Source organism: Oncorhynchus kisutch, linkage group LG8 (assembly GCF_002021735.2).
Source record: "Oncorhynchus kisutch isolate 150728-3 linkage group LG8, Okis_V2, whole genome shotgun sequence".
NCBI lineage: Eukaryota > Metazoa > Chordata > Actinopteri > Salmoniformes > Salmonidae > Oncorhynchus > Oncorhynchus kisutch.
In genome coordinates this window covers 45,084,390-45,103,635 of record NC_034181.2, presented here as the reverse complement: position 1 = coordinate 45,103,635, position 19,246 = coordinate 45,084,390, and the positions used below count along the sequence as shown (strand labels likewise).

Below are 19,246 nucleotides of genomic sequence, written 5' to 3'. Positions count from 1 at the left end.
GGCAACAGCGAGGAATCATCTTGCTCCAAGGTGAGCCTCCAAACACAACAGCCGACTGTCTGTCTACAGAGTGCAAAGCAGGGATAAATACAATTGGAAGAGCAACACCATGAACAGCCATGATTACACACAGTGTCACTCTCGCTCTCACACACCAGTATTTCCTCCCTCCCAGTATTTCCTCCCTCCCCCAGCTTGTTCTGGGCCTCCAGGTTGATGGGAAGACTGACAGGTGATCTTTATCATTTATTTACACTGGACATATAGCCCGCGTATTGGTAATTAATTCCTCAGACAGAGAGGGTAGAGGAGGGAGAGAGAGGGATCAGAAAGAGAGGGCTAGAGGGAGAACGCGATCCCCACTGTGGGGGTGGGCATTGAAAACAGAGATTCCCCTCCAACCATCACATTGAGCACAACCTCACTATGTGGCGTTGCCTTGTTCCAATTCCATCGCATTCTGTTGGCATTGTTCGAATGATGACGCGTTCTGTCGGCATTGCAGACTCCCGCGGCTCGGGCCCCCAGTCCGACGAAAAGGGCCACGTGTCGCCACCCACAGCCTCACTGGGACTACAACCCCCCCCCCACACTACCATACAAAGGTTAGATCCCCATGCACGTATCACCGCTAGGTCTGCGCCATCTTGGTACGCCTCAATTCAGCCACTTCAGAGATCTCAGATCTATGCACATGATCGCATCACATGACCCACACCAGGAATCGTCATTACCCTCATTGATACATGCAGTTCTATTCTATAGCAGCTTGCAATACCAGACAACAAAATCAATGCAAATACCCCCCCCCCCCAAAAAAATGAAACATTAAAATACAAGTGAAATGGATTGATTATTTTATTCGGACAATTCTTTTACTTTCTCTGACTGTAATGCTACAGTTACACGTGATTAAAACTCAGGGTATTCCAGCACATCATTGCATCAGCCTCCTGCGTTCCCGTATGGTCCGCCTGAGACATGCAATGGCGGCGCCGACGTTAACCTGTGGCGACTGCATGTGTTCTTAAAAAATGTCGCGAGTGGGTAGGACTGGGGATGGAGGTGGTAGGATCACTCCCTGGGAAAGCATAAATAAATCATGGGGAACAGCGGAACAAGCGGCATCATTACTTGCCTTGTCATCGTAATGGGGGCTGGCACTTACCTTAACCAGCCTCAAAGAGGAATACCAATAGCCTTTCTTTTTTTTTTCTCACTGACACAGGTGGCAGGATTCTGTGGAGGAGCATTCTGGAAAATCAGAGAGAAACAGTGGAGGGAGGGAGGGAGGGAGGGAGGGAGGGAGGGAGGGAGGGAGGGAGGGAGGGAGGGAGGGAGGGAGGGAGGGAGGGAGGGAGGGAGGGAGGGAGGGAGGGAGGGAGGGAGGGAGGGAGGGCTAAAGAAATGGGGGGATATTGCAGGGGGAGTAGGATAGGATGCTACAACCTACACATCCTGTTTAAACACAGCGCTATATTTTCTCTCAACCTCCACATCACTGATCAAGAAAGGTTTACGATACTAACATCCAAGGAGTTGACTTCTCTTTTTCTACTAACACCAGTCTCTTTTTCCTTTATTCATCTGCAAATACGCCAGAGCTTTGTAGAGCATTGCATTCAAATAGCTCTGTAAAGGCTTGCCTTCCTCGGAAGTTCATGTTCAGGGTGATTCCCACAACCTCTTCCAATACATACAACAGGTTTATGTTTGATTGATAAATGCATTCTTACAACCTTTGAAGAGATAGGTGTTTCGAGGAGAAGTGTAGGAAGGGATAAGGAGAGGAAGGAGAGGAGGAGTTGCTGAAGAGGAACATGCTGTGGAATGTCTGCTGTTCAGGCCCAGAACCCATTTGTCACGGCTTGAATTCAGCTCGGACGCCTCATGTCAGCGGGGTCATCTGAGGTAAACTTGCCATGTGGTCTCTCACACACACACAGAATCCACATACATAAATTAAACGACTAGTAAAGGAAAGGCACTTGATCACGTACGTCCAAAACCTTTTTGCCCAGCGTAGCATGATATAGCTAGCTTCACCTTAGCTTCTGAATATGACAATAAGAACGTTGACAATCAAACACGAATGGCATCACAAATACACTTGGACTTGAGAATGTCATTATACATTATATACATATTCATAAAGCATTGATTCTGTTTCCGTTGGCCCTCAGAGCTGTGTGGGCTGCTGGATAGAAGGGATTAAGGTTATCTGAGTGGGGTGGAGAGGAGAGCAGTGTGTCGTTAAGGTTAGTACACCCTGTAAATATGTCCTCTGGTTCCAGGGCCAGGGCAGTGAGGACACAAGCACAGGCATGTTGATCATCTCTGACACAGGCATGTTGATCATCTCTGACACATGCATGTTGATCATCTCTGACACAGGCATGTTGATCATCTCTGACAGTAGATACCTTCAGCTACGGACACTGGCGAAGCTCATATATAGTCGTAATGCCAAGACAGACCAACAGGAACGTCGGCCGTGCACCGCAGGTGCGCAGCGGTTGGACGTCACACCACCGCTGACAACAGTACACTGGCCGTGATTTTCAGATCATTTCCCAGCGATTCTACACGTTGAGTCGCAACCGTTCTGTCGTCGTCCAGTAGGCGGTCCTCTGTGCACAGCCGACATTCGTGTTGGTCTGTCTTGCCTTTAACCTACTGACACAGGCATAATAGCAACCCTTTACCTTGTAGACAAATGCATAGGGAGTATCTACCTAAGCTGGGAGTTTTGATAATCAGTATTTTCTTTGGAGTGATTATTAATACTTCTGAAGACTACATTATTCGGATGTCAACGGTCAAATTATTCCAGGTCGTGGCCGTTGTGTGAGCCGCACCTTGTGCTACGGGGCTGACGTCACGATGTCACGGCTGCTGCTGCGACTGAGCTTATATAAACAGAGACATTTGTTTTACACATGACATCACAACCCTCTGTCGATTCTGACTGCGTGACAAGGTGATGCTCTTTATTCCAAAGGATGGGGACTTGCCATGACGTTCCTTTCAGTCTGAGAGAGAAGGAAAAAAACAACACAGAGACATTGATGAGAGGGGAGAGAGCTGCTTTTAAGACACACTTCCAATGCAAGGCAAGCCAGATAAAATGACACAGTGGGTGGCTATCATTGGCCCTGTGTGCGTCACGCTGCCTTCTGATTGGCTACTTGACTTTGGCCATGCCCTGTACACAGTATCAAGATGATATTACGGATCTGATTCCAGGGAGAATTCAGGTTATACCAATACAATAAAGGTGTATTGTTGGTCAATTATTCCATCCTTGAATCGATAAGTGGTAGACTAGTGAGATGTCTCAGTGAATTGGTGAAAGGGGCCAGTGTAGCAGCAGTGGAACTTACATGGCACGATCAGTTTGCACAGTCGCTCACTCCCTGTTAGGAGGAAACACAATTAGTTCATTGTTGATGACGAGAACACACACACACAAACAAATAAACTTGCCGTATGGATATTGCCATAAAGTAATAACATATGGTTTGGTTTAAAGTTACGTTTGGTTTTGAATGTAGATGTTTTCTTCAATGTGACCCCCCTGGCTTTCCACCAACAAAAGTATAAATAATTTCTCGGAAGAGTTTCATGGGGAGAGGGAACAACCGACTGATAAGGTCACAATCTGTCAGCTCGAGAATAAAAAATTAGCAGCCTTGTTGCTTTTCAGTGGGTGTGTACTGTATGAGGGCTGGGGTTGATATTTTAAGTTACTTGTAATAAGTATCTGATGCATCCTGAAGCAAAAATGATTTAACCCTTTTACCCAAACTGAAAGGTAAGGAGATATTCTCTGTTTAGTTCAACAGACGATGTACCACAGAGGTGTGTTCGTCATCATTCGACAGGGACACCTGACATTGGTTTACTTCAGGGCAAAGGTCCTGAAGTAGCCATATCCAAAATCCAGCGTAGCTTTGATGGTCAATTTAAATAGTGGGCAATAGCTGTGGAATCATTTCATTTCACACACACTATGCACGCGCGCACACACACTCACTCACTAACACGTCAACAGAATCGCACATAGATACACACACTCCATTTCCAAATGAATGTGAAAATGTCTAAAAAGAAAAGGGCATCTGTGGTATTTGGGATTTTCCCATGTGTTCTTCTACCAACCAGGTGCACTGAACAGTTCAAAGCACCTTACAAAGGCTATCGTGGCCAAAACATTCTCTATTTTGTTGCCTGGAAGCAATTACAGCATTTGGAAAGGGAATAGTGCCGACTCTCTTTCTTCGTTTTGATGATTCATCACTGGCCCAGCACTGGTTGCCACACTTATGGATGTTCATATCTGGCTAACACCTCTGATCATTTCACAAACGTTGCAGGCATTATATTTCTCTAATGATAACACCCCACACCCCACCCCATATAAGTATACCGAAGCACCTGTGTGTGTGTGTGTGTGTGTGTGTGTGTGTGTGTGTGTGTGTGTGTGTGTGTGTGTGTGTGTGTGTGTGTGTGTGTGTGTGTGTGTGTGTGTGTGTGTGTGTGTGTGTGTGTGTGTGTTTAAATACTGTCATGACATTATTATTATGATTCGGATTATTATTATTATTACACTTATCTGCATTCTTGATTCGTTCTAGCTGTGTAATTACAAGGGGATACAATAATGTCATTTTCCATACAGTTTGTGGATGCACTTATATTTAACACATCTCATTTTCCTACTATTAATCAAATTAATTTGTTCAGGGATCATGCTTAAACCATAGCTTATGGCTCACATAACTGTCCACTATTCCCTGGTTTGTAAAACGAATGGCTACATGTAAATTAGTCTATGCAAGCATTTTATCATCAGAAGCAAGTCTTGTAAAAAACATATATGAGAAATGATCAAAAACGAGGTTGAGCGTGATTTATTTTTTGTCTTGATGTAACATGTTATTCCCTGTCTAAACGTGCTCAGTCATGCCCTATTACAGCACGGTGGCAGTTCAGCCAGACAAAATTCTAATTAAGCGCCCACTGGGTGTGTTGGTTTAAGAAAAACATTATGGATACTTGAAGTGATGCCACTCATTTCACTACAAAATTATGCACAATGACGGGCAAGTTTACATTGGAAATGTATCTCATGATTTAGTTCACCTCCCAGCTTCAGGATGGACACATGAGACAAGCCACTTCTCCGGGCTCTGTGTCTTCCTTTCTCTCTTTACTCTAGTTTTAGTTTAATACTCCTTAAATGGTTATGTACGGGGTCGCAAATTTGCACGGGAGATAATCTTGTTCTGACTTTTTTGTCCTTGGTCTATCAACAGTGTGTTTTCGGATAATGTGGCGATAGGATGAAAAGTAATCCGCGTGCAGAAATCTAAAAGCTCCTCTATCCTTGTAGAATTTCTCAAGAATTCCACCTTTGCCCTCCGATTTCCCCGCAATAAATGCCTTTAAGGGTGAAATGCCTTCATCCACTGCATTTGGAACCTGTGTCCATGTTACCTCGGTCGCTGTAGATAGATGTCGTTGAGAAACGGAAAAACTGTTCAAGCACTATGCGGTAAAGGGATGTCCTCACATTATATGGAATGAGGTGATTTAAAAAAGTCTCAAGACATTGAAACTATCATAATAGCCTCAGTGCTTGGCCATTGGTTGCATTAACTAGGATAATATGGTGTCTTCTCCCATTCAATGATACAATTATGATTTAAGTTGTGTTTTGCTAATTGTCTTCTTTGTTTGCCACCAAGATATTAGGCGTACCATATTAAGCCAGTGTGGGTGTTTTGATTTGGTCTCCTTGAATTGCGTGCTGCACACTCTATACCCTACTAAACTAGGCCTACCTTACACGTGATTTTCATCACTTATAACAGTCTAATTTATGTCATTTATGTCACGTTGCCCGTTTTTGCCGGGTTAACAATTCAGAAAAGGGTGTTACTTTGATGTCTCTACTGGTGCTTGCAGTTGGGTTTTTGGTGAACTACAGAATTACAGTGTTTGCACTGTAAAACTATCAGGATTTTAGTGCTAATGGATTTATGATCTCGGTCTCTGAGACCATCCAAAGTAATTAGCACATGTGCTCTAAATAGATGATGGTTTTGTGAGCAATAAAGCCATTACCCATCGAGTAAACTGACAGTCCCTCTAACTAAACTCCAACCACAAGCTAATTGGAAAAGTCATTTCGGCCTTATTGTCTACAATTATAGCCTTGGCTTTCCCAGCCCGAAAATCCTAATGTGTGTTGCTTTATTCATCGTGGTGTATTCAGGCCCATGATTAAAACCTTGAAGAAACAATCCCAACTGAACCTGTTAGCTACTGTGACAGTGTGAGATCGCGTTGGTCTGTCAATCTTGCATGTCACCAAGCAATAGTTGGGAGTTAGGCCTACGATAAGAAATATTAAATATAATTTCTTACCCGTTTCATGTATAGGCCTACGTGTAACAGGCATAAGCCTAAAAGTAGCCGAATACACACGAAGGACAGGCGGTAGCCTAATAGGTCACATTTCTAGCGTGACTGAACTGCTTGTTGACTATCTCAGGTGATATACTTCCTCATATTTAGTTCTGAACGAAAGGTGTTCACGTTCATGATATAGCTTTGAGTTTATTCTAAAATCCTAGTCCTAATAGTTTACGTTTCAATTTATGAAAAGCATTTCCCTTTATTCCGTTCAACCATCATTTGCGTCAGATAATTTTGTCCAACGGCCTACGTTAAACGTGGCGATTTTAAGTAGCGAGACTCAAATATTTTCCCTATTTCTCACGAATAGCTTTTCCATTAAGAGCGATTAGATTATGTCTATTGAAAGTTGCTGATCCATAGAGAAAATGGCAGCGGATAAAAGGCGATTTTCAAGTGACCTTCTCGTCCCTTTCACACCAATCTGAGCCCCGAATAGTTAGGGATCAGATTGGACAAAAGCCCCCTCCTCTTCTCTTTCAACTCGTAACGACTCAAAGTAGAGGGGCACGCAACAAAACCTCCAACTCACACATTAAAGTAGAACGCACAGCTTGGGTCGACAGAGAAGCAGCAGCACTGGGCATCTTCATTTTTTCTTTATGTAGCCAAATTCACAACGCAAAATGTATTTTTTCCAAATAATCTGTACATTTTGTTTAAAGTTGAGAGACATCTATAACAAAACTAGGATATGAGGCTACATAGAACACTTCAAAACCAATCAAAATAGTACAACTATAAACGTTTCATTATGCCGGTCTAGCCTGTATACTTCCAGTGATAAGCAATGTGGAAAAGTTTTAAAAGGCGCAGAAGAAGGAATTCTTCAGCCATCTGTCTTCAGATGTTTCTGTTATCTGTTTAAACATTGCTATGTTAATTTAAGTGTAAGTTATTTTATCAAATTAAATTATCATAAATCACTCAAGTATAGAGTTTTAGTGAAATGTAGTTGCACATGTAACGTAGGTTATTACGCATATTAATTGGTGTGCAATAATTGACAGCTCCCCTCATTTGAAGCCTTATTTAAAACATTGATGCAGGCCCCATGCACTTGGCACGTCTCTAATACCATTTTCTCATCGTTTTTTAGACTCATATTTTTCTTGGTTGACATATAGGCTATATATCTTTGGAACAAAACACCGCAGCCTTTTCTTCATGAAAGTTGGTTCAGTTAGAGGCAGATTCTTAGGCGGGCGCGGGATGGGAACAGCGGAGATCGGATGTGTGTTGCCCTCTCTCGTCGTGAAGAAACATAATACTTGTTTTTACAGGAGGCATTTCGACTGAGGCCTCTGAAGCATCAGAGCAATGAATGCTCTCTGTCAGCTTGAACGGTGTGGTGACTCATTACTATATATTCACTGCACTGAAGCGTCTGCATAACCTAAACTAAATCCATGAGGATTATATTATTAGGTATATTCCTGCAACGTTGTTAGGTGTTTCAAATGATCTGAAATGCCTATATATTTGCCTCCGTGTTCCCGGAGTAGGAGGCTTGGCTATCATGGCCTTTTATTGCTTTCACGACTGTTCCACAAGAGTTCATAAAGCTCGATTGACTGCTTGCAGAAGCGAAAAACATGTTTGTCGGTCTGCAGAATTCGATTTGTTTGTTATAAAAAACGGAGAGAGAGAGACCCCATCACTTGGAAATGAGTCTAATGTAGCCTATATTTAAAACAAATACAGTATATGAAGTCCACGTAGGCCTATTTATATGGACCTCACCGCAGATGCTCAGAAAATATATGTGTGTCCGGATGCATATGCTACGTGTGCAAATATATTGCACTGCGAAAAGCATTTGGTATTTTTGGTAATAACATATAACATACCTCAATGTGTAACATAGAAATGAATGGTAGGCCTCTAAATTCCTGTTATGGGGAACCTAAAAATTGCATTTATAGCATCAACTTATCATCTGAGACACGAGGGATTCGAAGTTGATTATAGTCTCACCAAACATGTATTTCATAGCCTATGCTTGTATCAATATCGCTCGATGTAAGTTGTATTTATGGCTCAATTATCTACTAAACAATAGGGCATTTGAGGTAAATCATTTCATTTACGTTCCCTTAATCCTAAAACTTGCCTTTAAATTGACATACTTTCTTCTAATTTATCTAACATTGTGTGGTTGAAATTGTAACTGCAAACTTTGCAATGAAATAATGATCATTTGATGATCGTGAACCTCCTATATTTTCACATGACTAAGCAAAACAGCCGGAAAGTCTTCCAGGTACTATTCTCATGCCTAGCTAGTAGCCTACAACCCTGACCAGCTCGGTCGAACAACTGTCCTATAATCCGTTGACACTATCTCTGAGACAAACAGGCTGTTATCGATCATTTCATTATGTGATCAAACAACAAATAGCCATGCACAGGTGAGATGCTCACGACTTGGAAAGGGTCCCCTGAATTGTGGTAACAGCATCAACGATGCCAGTATATACTGGCGAAGACAGCTTAAAACGGAGAAACGGGTCCCCAAAAAACGGTTAGAATGTAAAGGAAAAGATTCAATGTACTGCAGCTCAAAAGTTTCGCCCTGGAATGTAACAGTGGTTGTTTAGACAAATAGGCTAGATGCATGGGTCTGCTTGGTCGTGTGGCGAGGCAAGAATGTATTCTTAGCATTTAAAGCTACTTGTGAATAGGTAAAACAGAAATTAATTGTGTACTTGCCTGGCTGGTGTTAGCCAAATTCAGTTACCGATGTTTTCCGTCCACCATAGCCTAATATTCGTCGCTGGGTGCTTCTTCTTTTAATGTCCTGCTGTCCACTTTCTCGTTTTTCTCACTGTTTTCGTGCTATAGCCTTATTTCCCTCTGCTCTTATTCGCTGTCCCCCCCCCCTTCCACTCTCTCTCTCTCCGTCCAACTCCCTTCCCAATCTGTATAGTAAAATCTTAATGATACACTTACAGAATATTCTTTGTCCGATTTAATCTTATTCGTTTCACCTTTTCAAAGAGCTGGAGACAAGACCGGGAGTCTCAGTGCAGTGTCTGAGACGGGGGACGGGAAGAGCTCTGCTGTTGAATAGGCTACTTAAAAACACCCATTTCTCCTATGCGTTTGCAAGGGGGGTACTTGCATAATAGCGCTCCATTATATCTCTTAATAGCTGACCATAGTCGGAAAGACAATAACAAATGTGTTCATAAACTATTCACTTAATTTGAAAATACTGAAAATACCCTTTCCTCTATTTAGTGTATGCTTATTATGGGATGCATGTCGACGCACCAGGCTTGTAGCCCCACTGAACACAGTTTTGATGACTTTGGTGACTATGTAGCCTACAGGTTTTTGTATTTGTTGTCATATTCACACTACTCGAGTTTGTAAGTTTCATGTCAATGTTATCTGAGCTAAGTTCCACTCCTTTCAAGTGATTTTTACCTTGAAGGACTTTGCTCAATCTAAAGAAAAGAAGCAGCAGCTGTTGTGTTTGGAATCTTTTTCAGGAACACAGCACCTGTAAAAAAAAAAATGAATAAAAAAAAAAGAAAGTAATTTTCAGGAGTTTACTTGTTTTTTACAACAATTTTACAAGGTTGATAACAATAGATGTGCGTTATGCATTACTATGTGGTTGTAATTGTATACTGTACGCTAGATGGCAGACCGATCCAGACATTTTTTAGTTGGAAGCGCATGCAGGCTTCAGTATCAACACACAAAAAGCCGGAATCCCCGTGCAATTTTCAAACAGCTTCACATGATTTTGAGTTATTGTCATTATTAAGACATAATATGACACCCATTTAGTGATTGTGCAGGCCTTAAAACCACAACTGTTACAGAGTATTTCTTCTTCGTCGATGTGATTGTGAGATTCGTTGGCGCCATCGCACCCTTTCTGTCTATTCTAACACGACTTGTCTAGGCTACTATGCATCATTTCTTACATTGTCATTTTCCCTAATTTGACCCTGCAATTTTGGACCCCAATCATTTTATTTTCTACAATGGAAATGTACCGTTGACGCGTGTACCACCGTATTACGCATCACCAAATGCTGTAGGCTGCATGTAGCCTATTATAAAATACATCATACATAAATAATTATATCTCACGCATTTATAATTAAGATAGCAGTCTCAAAACAAACCATTTCAAACTTTGGGGAATTCTATGCGAGTCCTTCTATGCGAGTCCCTTTCGCCGCGCACGTTTGTTTATTTCACGTGCGCAAAGCTTTGTCCCCTCTTTCACCCATCTTTTCGGCTATTCTATCCAGGGTTTCTTCCTGTTTTTGTGACAATAGACGGCCCGTAGGCTAATCAGGTTTCAAAGTAAATAGCAGCGCGAGGCGAGCTCAATGTAAATTGTGCTTGTCAGAGCCCCCAGTCGTAGGTAGCGAGGAACGAGGACTCTAACCAATGGAGAGAAAGAGGCTTGGCTAACCTTAGCCTCCCATTTTCCCTCTCCCCCCTCAATGCAGGGCTCTGGCCAGTCAGTCGCCTTTGATTATCAGTTGCCAGCAGCCTCTCTCTTGGCTCCTTGACACGAGCACCATATAAGGCGCAGCGATCTCCATAGAAACGTGTCAGTTTCAATAGTAGTGTCAAAGTTCACTATATACAGACATTCGCGAAGATCCCGGTTTCGGAAACATTGCTCTGCTGGTCTTCCCGTTTAAACGCATTCATTTTTGGGTCTCTCCGTCTTGCATATTCTATTAGTTGTTTTTTTTCCCTTCCTTATTTTTATCTCTTCGTATTCGCTCCATTCCTGCTGGAGAGGTGAAACTACATGGGCACTACGGCGACGCGGTCTTTTTGCTGGACGAGATGAGGTTTATTTAAGAATATAGATGTAAAATCCTGCTCTTCAGTTTTTTCCTCCCCTCCAACAGCGAAGACGGGAGTAAGGAGCAAGGAAGAAAAGAGAAGGGAATTTATTTCTCGCAGCACTTTGGATCGCGTGTCTTTGAAAGATTTTATGTTCATTTCTACGTCCATGTGAATCGCTCCTGCCTCCTTTCTGGCTATTTTATACCAAACTGCATTTTTGTTACGTCTGGCTCTCTTTTTCTTCAAGATTGGGTACCTGAATGGCTAACTGCAATTTACCTTGGAACTGGCCTCCCGATACTTGCATATCCTGATCGGGTGCTTATTCTATCGTGTCCTTTATTTTGAAAGTATTGATCGTGTTCTGCTCCCTTCTTTCTCATAGGAGATTGTTTGCTCCGATTTGACTTTGCACTGTCGTGTTTGAGATCTTTTTTCTCCCCTCGCTTTATAAATCCCAGCGATCAGTTCGCTTTATCGCACTTTTCGGGCCCGAGATATGGCAATGGTAGTTAGCGTCTGGCGAGATCCGCAGGAAGACGTGGTCGGAGGACCTCCAAGCGGCCCAAATCCAGCAACTCAGCCGGCGAGGGAGCAACAGCAGACGGCGTCGGCAGCCCCGCACACTCCGCAGACCCCTAGTCAGCCAGGACCCCCGTCAACACCTGGGACTGCTGGGGAGAAGGGGAGTCAGAATTCTGGTCCACAGCATATAGAATGTGTTGTTTGCGGAGACAAATCGAGCGGCAAGCACTATGGTCAGTTCACCTGCGAGGGATGCAAAAGTTTCTTCAAGAGAAGTGTCCGAAGGAACTTAACGTATACATGTCGTGCCAATAGGAACTGTCCCATTGACCAACACCACCGAAATCAGTGCCAATACTGTCGGCTGAAGAAATGTTTGAAAGTGGGAATGCGGCGGGAAGGTGAATATCTTTTTTTAATGCCACATATGATTACGCATACTGAGTTCCATAGACGACTAGAGCTGCCATGTTGCATAAAGGTCATATACATGAGACATCCGTTGCACATCCATGTTTTTCCCAGGAATGTGCATGTACGCGTTTAGCCTAAAATGTAATGAAAGCAGCTACAAAAGATAGGTCGTATAACAAAGCAGCTATTTACTTGACGGACGTTTTTGTGAACGTCAAAAATAAACATAACTATTTGCTATTTGCATTTAGTGTTTTATAGGTTTTTAATAGTGTGTGTGTGTGTGTGTGTGTGTGTGTGTGTGTGTGTGTGTGTGTGTGTGTGTGTGTGTGTGTGTGTGTGTGTGTGTGTGTGTGTGTGTGTGTGTGTGTGTGTGTGTGTGTGTGTGTGTGTGTGTGTGTGAAAGAGAACATGAAGTGCACTTCCTTACATGTGTAGTGATACACAAGTGTTTGGTTTGTCTGTGCATTAAAACGAACAGACAACATAACCACATCGCCCTCCTGTTCCATATGCTTAGGCAGCTTGAGTAATACTGGAGAAGTTGTGCGGAGCACATTGTTTTGCCTCATAATGTATGAGGCCGTAACTTTCCCTCTCTTTGGAGCACAAATGATAGCAATACTCGTATTTTAAATAAACCCCCACATTACCATACATGTTATTTAATATATCCTCAATAAATACATGTAAAATATATATATATACCAATTATACTTTTTCAAGCACATTTTTAAACGATTTATCCTTGTCCAAACTATTGCTATGCTAAGAAGGGGTTGACTCTTATTTGGTGTTGATATATTTAGGCTATGCCATTCTTCTTTAGTGCAGTATAACACAGGTGTAATGGAGAAACATAGCTTTACGTTGATAAATACAGTAGTAAACTGACACATGGGCTGCATTATACCTAAATGCAGCATATACCTAAATTACACTATAGGCCTGTATTACTGCAATTTAGCAAATGGCAACACCCGTTATGTTCAATATTTAATATTTGTGTGTGTGTGTTTTAATCTAGATGCATGCATCGTCAATACAAATGTAAACAGTGCAACATTGAGCATGGTGATATTGAAAATGGTATCATTTATTTAAACAACACACAATCTTACACACTATATAATTTACAGTTTGAGATAGATTGGGATGGGAAACGTTACCCCCTTATTTTGAGAGCAGAAAACACTAGCTTGCCTTATGCTTCTCGGCATAGGTTGCACATACAACAATGTTCATCAGTTCTGGATGCACATTTCCTCTCCTTCTCTTTCTTTTTGTCAGCGGTTCAGCGAGGACGAATGCCTCCAACCCAACCGAACCCAGGTCAGTACGCGCTGACGAACGGGGACCCTCTGAACGGCCATTGCTATCTCTCCGGATACATCTCCTTATTGCTTCGGGCCGAACCATACCCGACGTCCCGATATGGAAGCCAGTGCATGCAGCCCAACAATATCATGGGTATCGAGAACATCTGCGAGCTCGCCGCTCGCTTGCTCTTCAGCGCTGTGGAATGGGCTAGGAACATCCCTTTCTTTCCCGATCTGCAGATCACCGACCAGGTGTCCCTTCTCAGGCTGACGTGGAGCGAGCTGTTTGTGCTAAACGCAGCTCAGTGCTCCATGCCTTTGCATGTGGCCCCTCTGCTTGCCGCGGCAGGCCTCCACGCTTCTCCAATGTCTGCGGACCGAGTCGTGGCTTTCATGGATCACATTCGAATCTTCCAGGAGCAGGTTGAGAAGCTCAAGGCCCTCCACGTTGATTCGGCAGAGTACAGCTGCATCAAGGCAATAGTACTCTTCACATCAGGTGAGTGTTTACCATGCCACTATGTTAAGGCCTTGTCTTATAGGCGGGCAGTGAGGGGGAAGACTGGGTGAAAATCAGACTAGAGGCCATGGCTGTCTAGTGCAGGCTACTTCATTATGTTTTGTATAATAACATGCTGCATATATTCACATTTATACATTTTGTGTGTTAGCCAAAGCGAAAGAGAAGTAAACAAACCGACCCACAGACAGCGTCTAATGTAATATTTTCAAAAACGTCATTTAAATGTGTATTTTACCTCGTATTAAAAGATTGAAAGCCAATATAATATTTAATAACTGTTGAAAAAATATGAAGCATTATATTTTTTATAAATCCGGATAACTATAGATATTTGTTTTGGTCTATGTCCCAGGCGTATTGTTTTATTATATTATATCCGCAAAGAAAAGCACAATTTGAGTATGACACTTCATGTAGGCTTTTAATGTTGTGACGCATGTTTTTCATGTTTTGCGCGTACAAACACGTGTTATTTTAAAACAGGAAATGATCCCTAGCTGCCTGATCAAAGAAAATGATGAAATAGCCTAAAATGTCATTGTATTACATTGCTCGAGATTGATATGGGAATTTGGGCTATTTTGTTTACTGATATTTCCTCTCACAATTATTGTCTTAAACAATTAGAATCCCACATTTTGAAAAGTAGTCTACACAGGGCAGCTCATTACTAGCTATCTTGCTGAGGCAAGTTTACCATTGGTGTCGCGCGTAATAATAGGCCTATAGATATTTAAAGTTTGACTGTGGACACTTGCTCTCATTACCATTTGCAAATACCGCGTAAGGATTGTAGAGAGTAGGCCTAGTGGATAAAAAAAAGCCCAACTCGACCGTGGCTCAAAATAGCTATCATGTGGCTATTTAAAAGTGATCAAATTCTTATTAAATTGCCTTATTTCAATCAATACATTTCACATTTACGCACAATTTCGCCAATGATTGTGTTTTGTAATTTAAGGAAAAGTATATATTTTTAATAAACACATTTTCACTCTCGAGATCCTCAAAAAAATACTATGCTTAGTGACATCACCTATAGCCTACTTTAGCCTAAAGTAACCTAGTATTAGCATCTTACTTAATACTTTTTTTTAGATTAGGTCTATATTAAACATATCCACACTACTTTAAATACTCAAATACATTCATTGCATATTATATTAGGCATATATTACATTACATGATATGTAGGTAACATATGATGTTATGCATTTTGTAATTATTTTGAAAAAATGATGTGGATAAACAGACTGAGGTTGAGTGTTCAGTATGTAGGTAACATATGATGTTATGCATTTTGTAATTATTTTGAAAAAATGATGTGGATAAACAGACTGAGGTTGAGTGTTCAGTGAACTTGTTTTGATTGGTGGCCAAAGGGGGATTCAAAGGAAGTGTTTTATTCAATGTAATTAAACCTACCCCAGTCCTCTAGTTTGCCCTCCTCAGTGACATGGAAACCTTTACCACTGCTTTATCTGTTCACGAGGACTTTTCCTGGATTTTGGGATAGTTTATGGCATTTCTGTCATTAGCATCGAAACTTTGAGTTCTCGTTTGAGCCATCATTGCAAAATAACATTTAAAGACAAACATATATTTACGTGCATATTAAATGATCAATCAAGCCAATCTGGTCTACCTATAGACCTTTGCTATTGCAAACTTATATATATATATTTTTAATATTTTATATGAGGCATCAACCTAACATTATGACATTGAGGGCCTAGTGCCAAGTTGTTGTTACATTATGAGATCAAATCTAACATAAAATAGCCTACAACTGAATAGTTAGTTGTTTAAGATGACTAGCTAGCTTTAACTTTTGATTTTTGTCCATTTTAGCAAGAGACAACATGTAGGGCCAATGATATATGTAGCAAACTATTGTAGTCCAGGTTTACAGTGTTGTACATTGTAATTGAGTCACTTTTAGCTATTTTCAAACAGGAAACTCATAGGCGGTAGCCTAGTTTAGGTGATTGTCTTCTTATCGTTCATATTATGTCCAGTTTATCTATTGCGTCTTCATAATTAATTACATGTTTCTATCTGTGTTCAGATATTTAAATGTGAATCTAGAAAATATGTATTTTATGTTTTTTTTCAGTGTTAGTTCTATGTTTGGTGTACTATAGAGTGCCCTTTCGCGAGCTTTCTTTTTCTGTTGACTCATGCGTTCACTGCTGGGCAGTCGCCGAAATGCTTTGAACTTAGTCATTGCGTTGCGTTTCGCAAGTTTATATTTGCAAGATGTTTTGAAATGTAATTAATTTCTCCCCGATTCATTGTTTTATTTAGTGAATAGTGACACTCAAAAAAATAAGCCAAACCGATTTGCATAGGCTACATGGGGTTGTGCCGCCTATAAGTTCATACATAGTAAATCAACCCGAGATCTCCGAGTTGCCCCCACGCAGTCAGTGAGTTCATAAGGTTATTGTGTCTGGCCGTAGTGAGTTATAGCCCTGAGAAATCAAGATTAGGCTTAAAAGCCTCTCGGATAGCATTGTCCGATGTTTAATGTATTAGAGCTGGAGAATTGAGGCTATCTCTCCTGTGCACTTGCAACAAAGCATAACGGTCCATATGCCAGTATGCTTGGCCTTTCACAAACGTTTACTGCAGATTTTTAACCACAGCAGTGAGCCTATGCTATGGCGACAAAGAGTTTAGTTTGTACTATTCGCAAACATATCTTAAGACATGAACATTGAGTGTATTTCTCTATTTAGGCCTATACAGACTGCAATCCACAACCCCCGACTGTGTACAAAACACATTTCGCATGTGTTGTTGTGCTGGCTCCTTTTCGTATTTTTACGTGTTTTTTGCGTGACTATTGACTTCACCCCGCTAATAAATTTGATTGCTTCCAGCGGCCTTTCCTAGGCTACATTGAAAAGCAGGCCAAGCATGGTCTATCAAGTAAAGAGCGGAAAAAATGTCTTAACAGCTTATTGAGAGTAGACTAATTAGGTCATATACAGCCATTGCAATTTCAACGTAATCAATGTATTTTATACATTTGCATAGACTTGAGTCCCCTGAGTCAGAAAGCATGAGTGGGCCAGAACTTTCCCTCTGCTTCCTCCATTGGAAATGTTATAGGCTTATGCTACACACCATTTTCCATCCCAGTTAGCGGCATATTCTTTGTTTTGATTGGTTTATGAACGTGTAGAGGTATCTGCCGCTGTGTGGTGCGTTCCCCACTTGAACATATCGCCCTTGTTTATTCTATATGACAGTCCCTCTTACTCAATGTGATGTAGCATGTTTGGGCAGTGTGTTTGTTTATTTCACTTTGTCAATAACACGTAACGCTGATGTTGAATGATAACCAGAGTGCTTTTGTGTTTCTCTTTTTTGCCTGCACAGACGCCTGCGGCCTGTCAGATGCGGCTCACATCGAAAGCCTGCAGGAGAAGTCTCAGTGCGCCCTGGAGGAATACGTGAGGAGCCAGTACCCTAACCAGCCCAGCCGCTTTGGCAAGCTCTTGCTGCGGCTGCCCTCTCTCCGCACCGTCTCCTCATCGGTAATTGAGCAGCTGTTCTTCGTCCGCTTGGTAGGTAAAACTCCTATTGAAACCCTCATCAGGGATATGCTATTATCCGGGAGCAGCTTCAACTGGCCTTACATGTCCATCCAATGATCCGAATGAGAGTGACAAAAAGAGAGAAAAAGGACCAAAATTCAGCATCCCGTACAAGAAGACTATATATAGGACCTTTTTGAACACATTGGAAGACATGACATGCTTTTTTTTGTCTTCTGGGACTAAGATCTGAGATGGAATACGTTATGTACAGAAAATATGGAACTGGACTTACACCTGTGTAAATCCACTCTCGTCTTCAAGAACAGTACTCTTCATTTTGTAAAATACTAGTCTTTATTTTCCTTTTTTGTATAAAAAAAAAAAAAAAATACAAATAAAATGAAAAACATCATATGCGCAGTAAGAAAAAAAAGAATCAAGATTTAGCGGGAAAATAATGTTTCCAAGCAATTATAAGAAATGTCCTGTGTCTATGTACCTGTCTGTTTTGTATTTTTTCTGGTTCTAAACCAGCTTTTCTGTGATTCTATACTAATAATTTTTGATATAACCTTTTGCTTCTTATAATGAGTGCGATATATGTTGTCGAAGCTATGTTCTCCAAGAATTAAAATTGAAGTGAGAATTTAAAACAGAAAAATAAAGAAATTTAGACAAATAAGAAACAAGTCTAATCGCTATGACAATATCACTACTGATGGTTGAACTATGGACCTGCAACTGCAGCATACTGACCTCGTGGACATTTTGAGGAGAGGACATCTGTGGCAACTTTTTCCTGGTCATGAGTGTGTGTGGAGTCGATCATCAGTCAAAGAGGAGAGACATGAAAATCAAAAGCACTTTTAATATATCGTTTCAAATACATTTTGTTTGTTTCGTCTTGAAATTTTCATTGTTTCTTGAATTTTATTGGTTGTTGCCTTCAATTTGCTTACTCCATGATGCAGCTTTTGCAGAAGGGTCGGTTGATGAAGTTGTGTGATGGTGACTGTACTATTAAAAAAGAAATAGGCAACAATGTCTCACTCTCAAGAATGTTCATCTGAAGCTCAAGATGCGCGCTCGCGCTTATTGTGTGGGATAGCATAATGCCAAACCAAATAAGGTGGTCCTCTTTTTTTCTTTACGTCACTCTTCATACACAGGTGTAGGCTACACAATATGTTTGCCTTGTATATGCGTTCTCCAGTTTTGTCTTGCACAATTACACAAACATTCAAATGCATTATTGTCATTTTGCTTCAAGTATGGCTTATTCTTCAATGGGGGGGGGGGGGCGATGGAAAAAGATGACGTGAACATAGAACATGCGTTATTTAGATTGGTTGGCTGGTGTGTTCATTGCATAGCTCGCTGTATGTTACTGTTTCATGCACTCACTCACGACTGGGTATGAACACAAAGAAGCACATGTTATGTGCCGAATTAGACGGTAGTGACGCTGCTCGCTGTCTGTGAGCGCGTTAATGACTGGTTCATATTTTCTCAGACAGCAATGAAAGCAGGCGCGCCACCGAGGCTTCTCTAAACTGCCTCCTGTGGCTTAATCAAGGTGATTCTCAATTCACTTCTCGCTGCAG

The 19,246-nt window shown here is 41.4% G+C and overlaps 1 protein-coding gene and 1 long non-coding RNA gene across 3 annotated transcripts; one reads left to right on the top strand and one right to left on the bottom strand.

Moving 5' to 3' along the window:
- Window positions 1-1,376: 1,376 nt before the first annotated feature.
- LOC109895050 (uncharacterized) lies at window positions 1,377-10,863 on the bottom strand. Its single transcript, XR_002255932.2, has 4 exons — window positions 10,629-10,863; window positions 9,916-9,991; window positions 3,384-3,416; window positions 1,377-3,032 (listed from the first exon to the last, which is right to left on the bottom strand). It is a non-coding gene; the product is annotated as an uncharacterized LOC109895050 (long non-coding RNA).
- nr2f1a (nuclear receptor subfamily 2, group F, member 1a) lies at window positions 10,848-18,686 on the top strand. 2 transcript variants are annotated; one of them, XM_020489472.2, is made up of 3 exons: window positions 10,848-12,239; window positions 13,543-14,070; window positions 17,482-18,686. In XM_020489472.2, the coding sequence occupies exons 1-3, from the start codon at window positions 11,813-11,815 to the stop codon at window positions 17,754-17,756; spliced, it is 1,230 nt and encodes a 409-aa protein (XP_020345061.1). In that variant the 5' UTR covers window positions 10,848-11,812; the 3' UTR covers window positions 17,757-18,686. The 2 variants fall into 2 exon arrangements, with proteins under 2 accessions (XP_020345061.1, XP_020345062.1); XM_020489473.2 differs by having other exon boundaries at window positions 10,971-12,239; window positions 13,546-14,070; window positions 17,482-18,530.
- The last annotated feature ends 560 nt before the right edge of the window (window positions 18,687-19,246 follow it).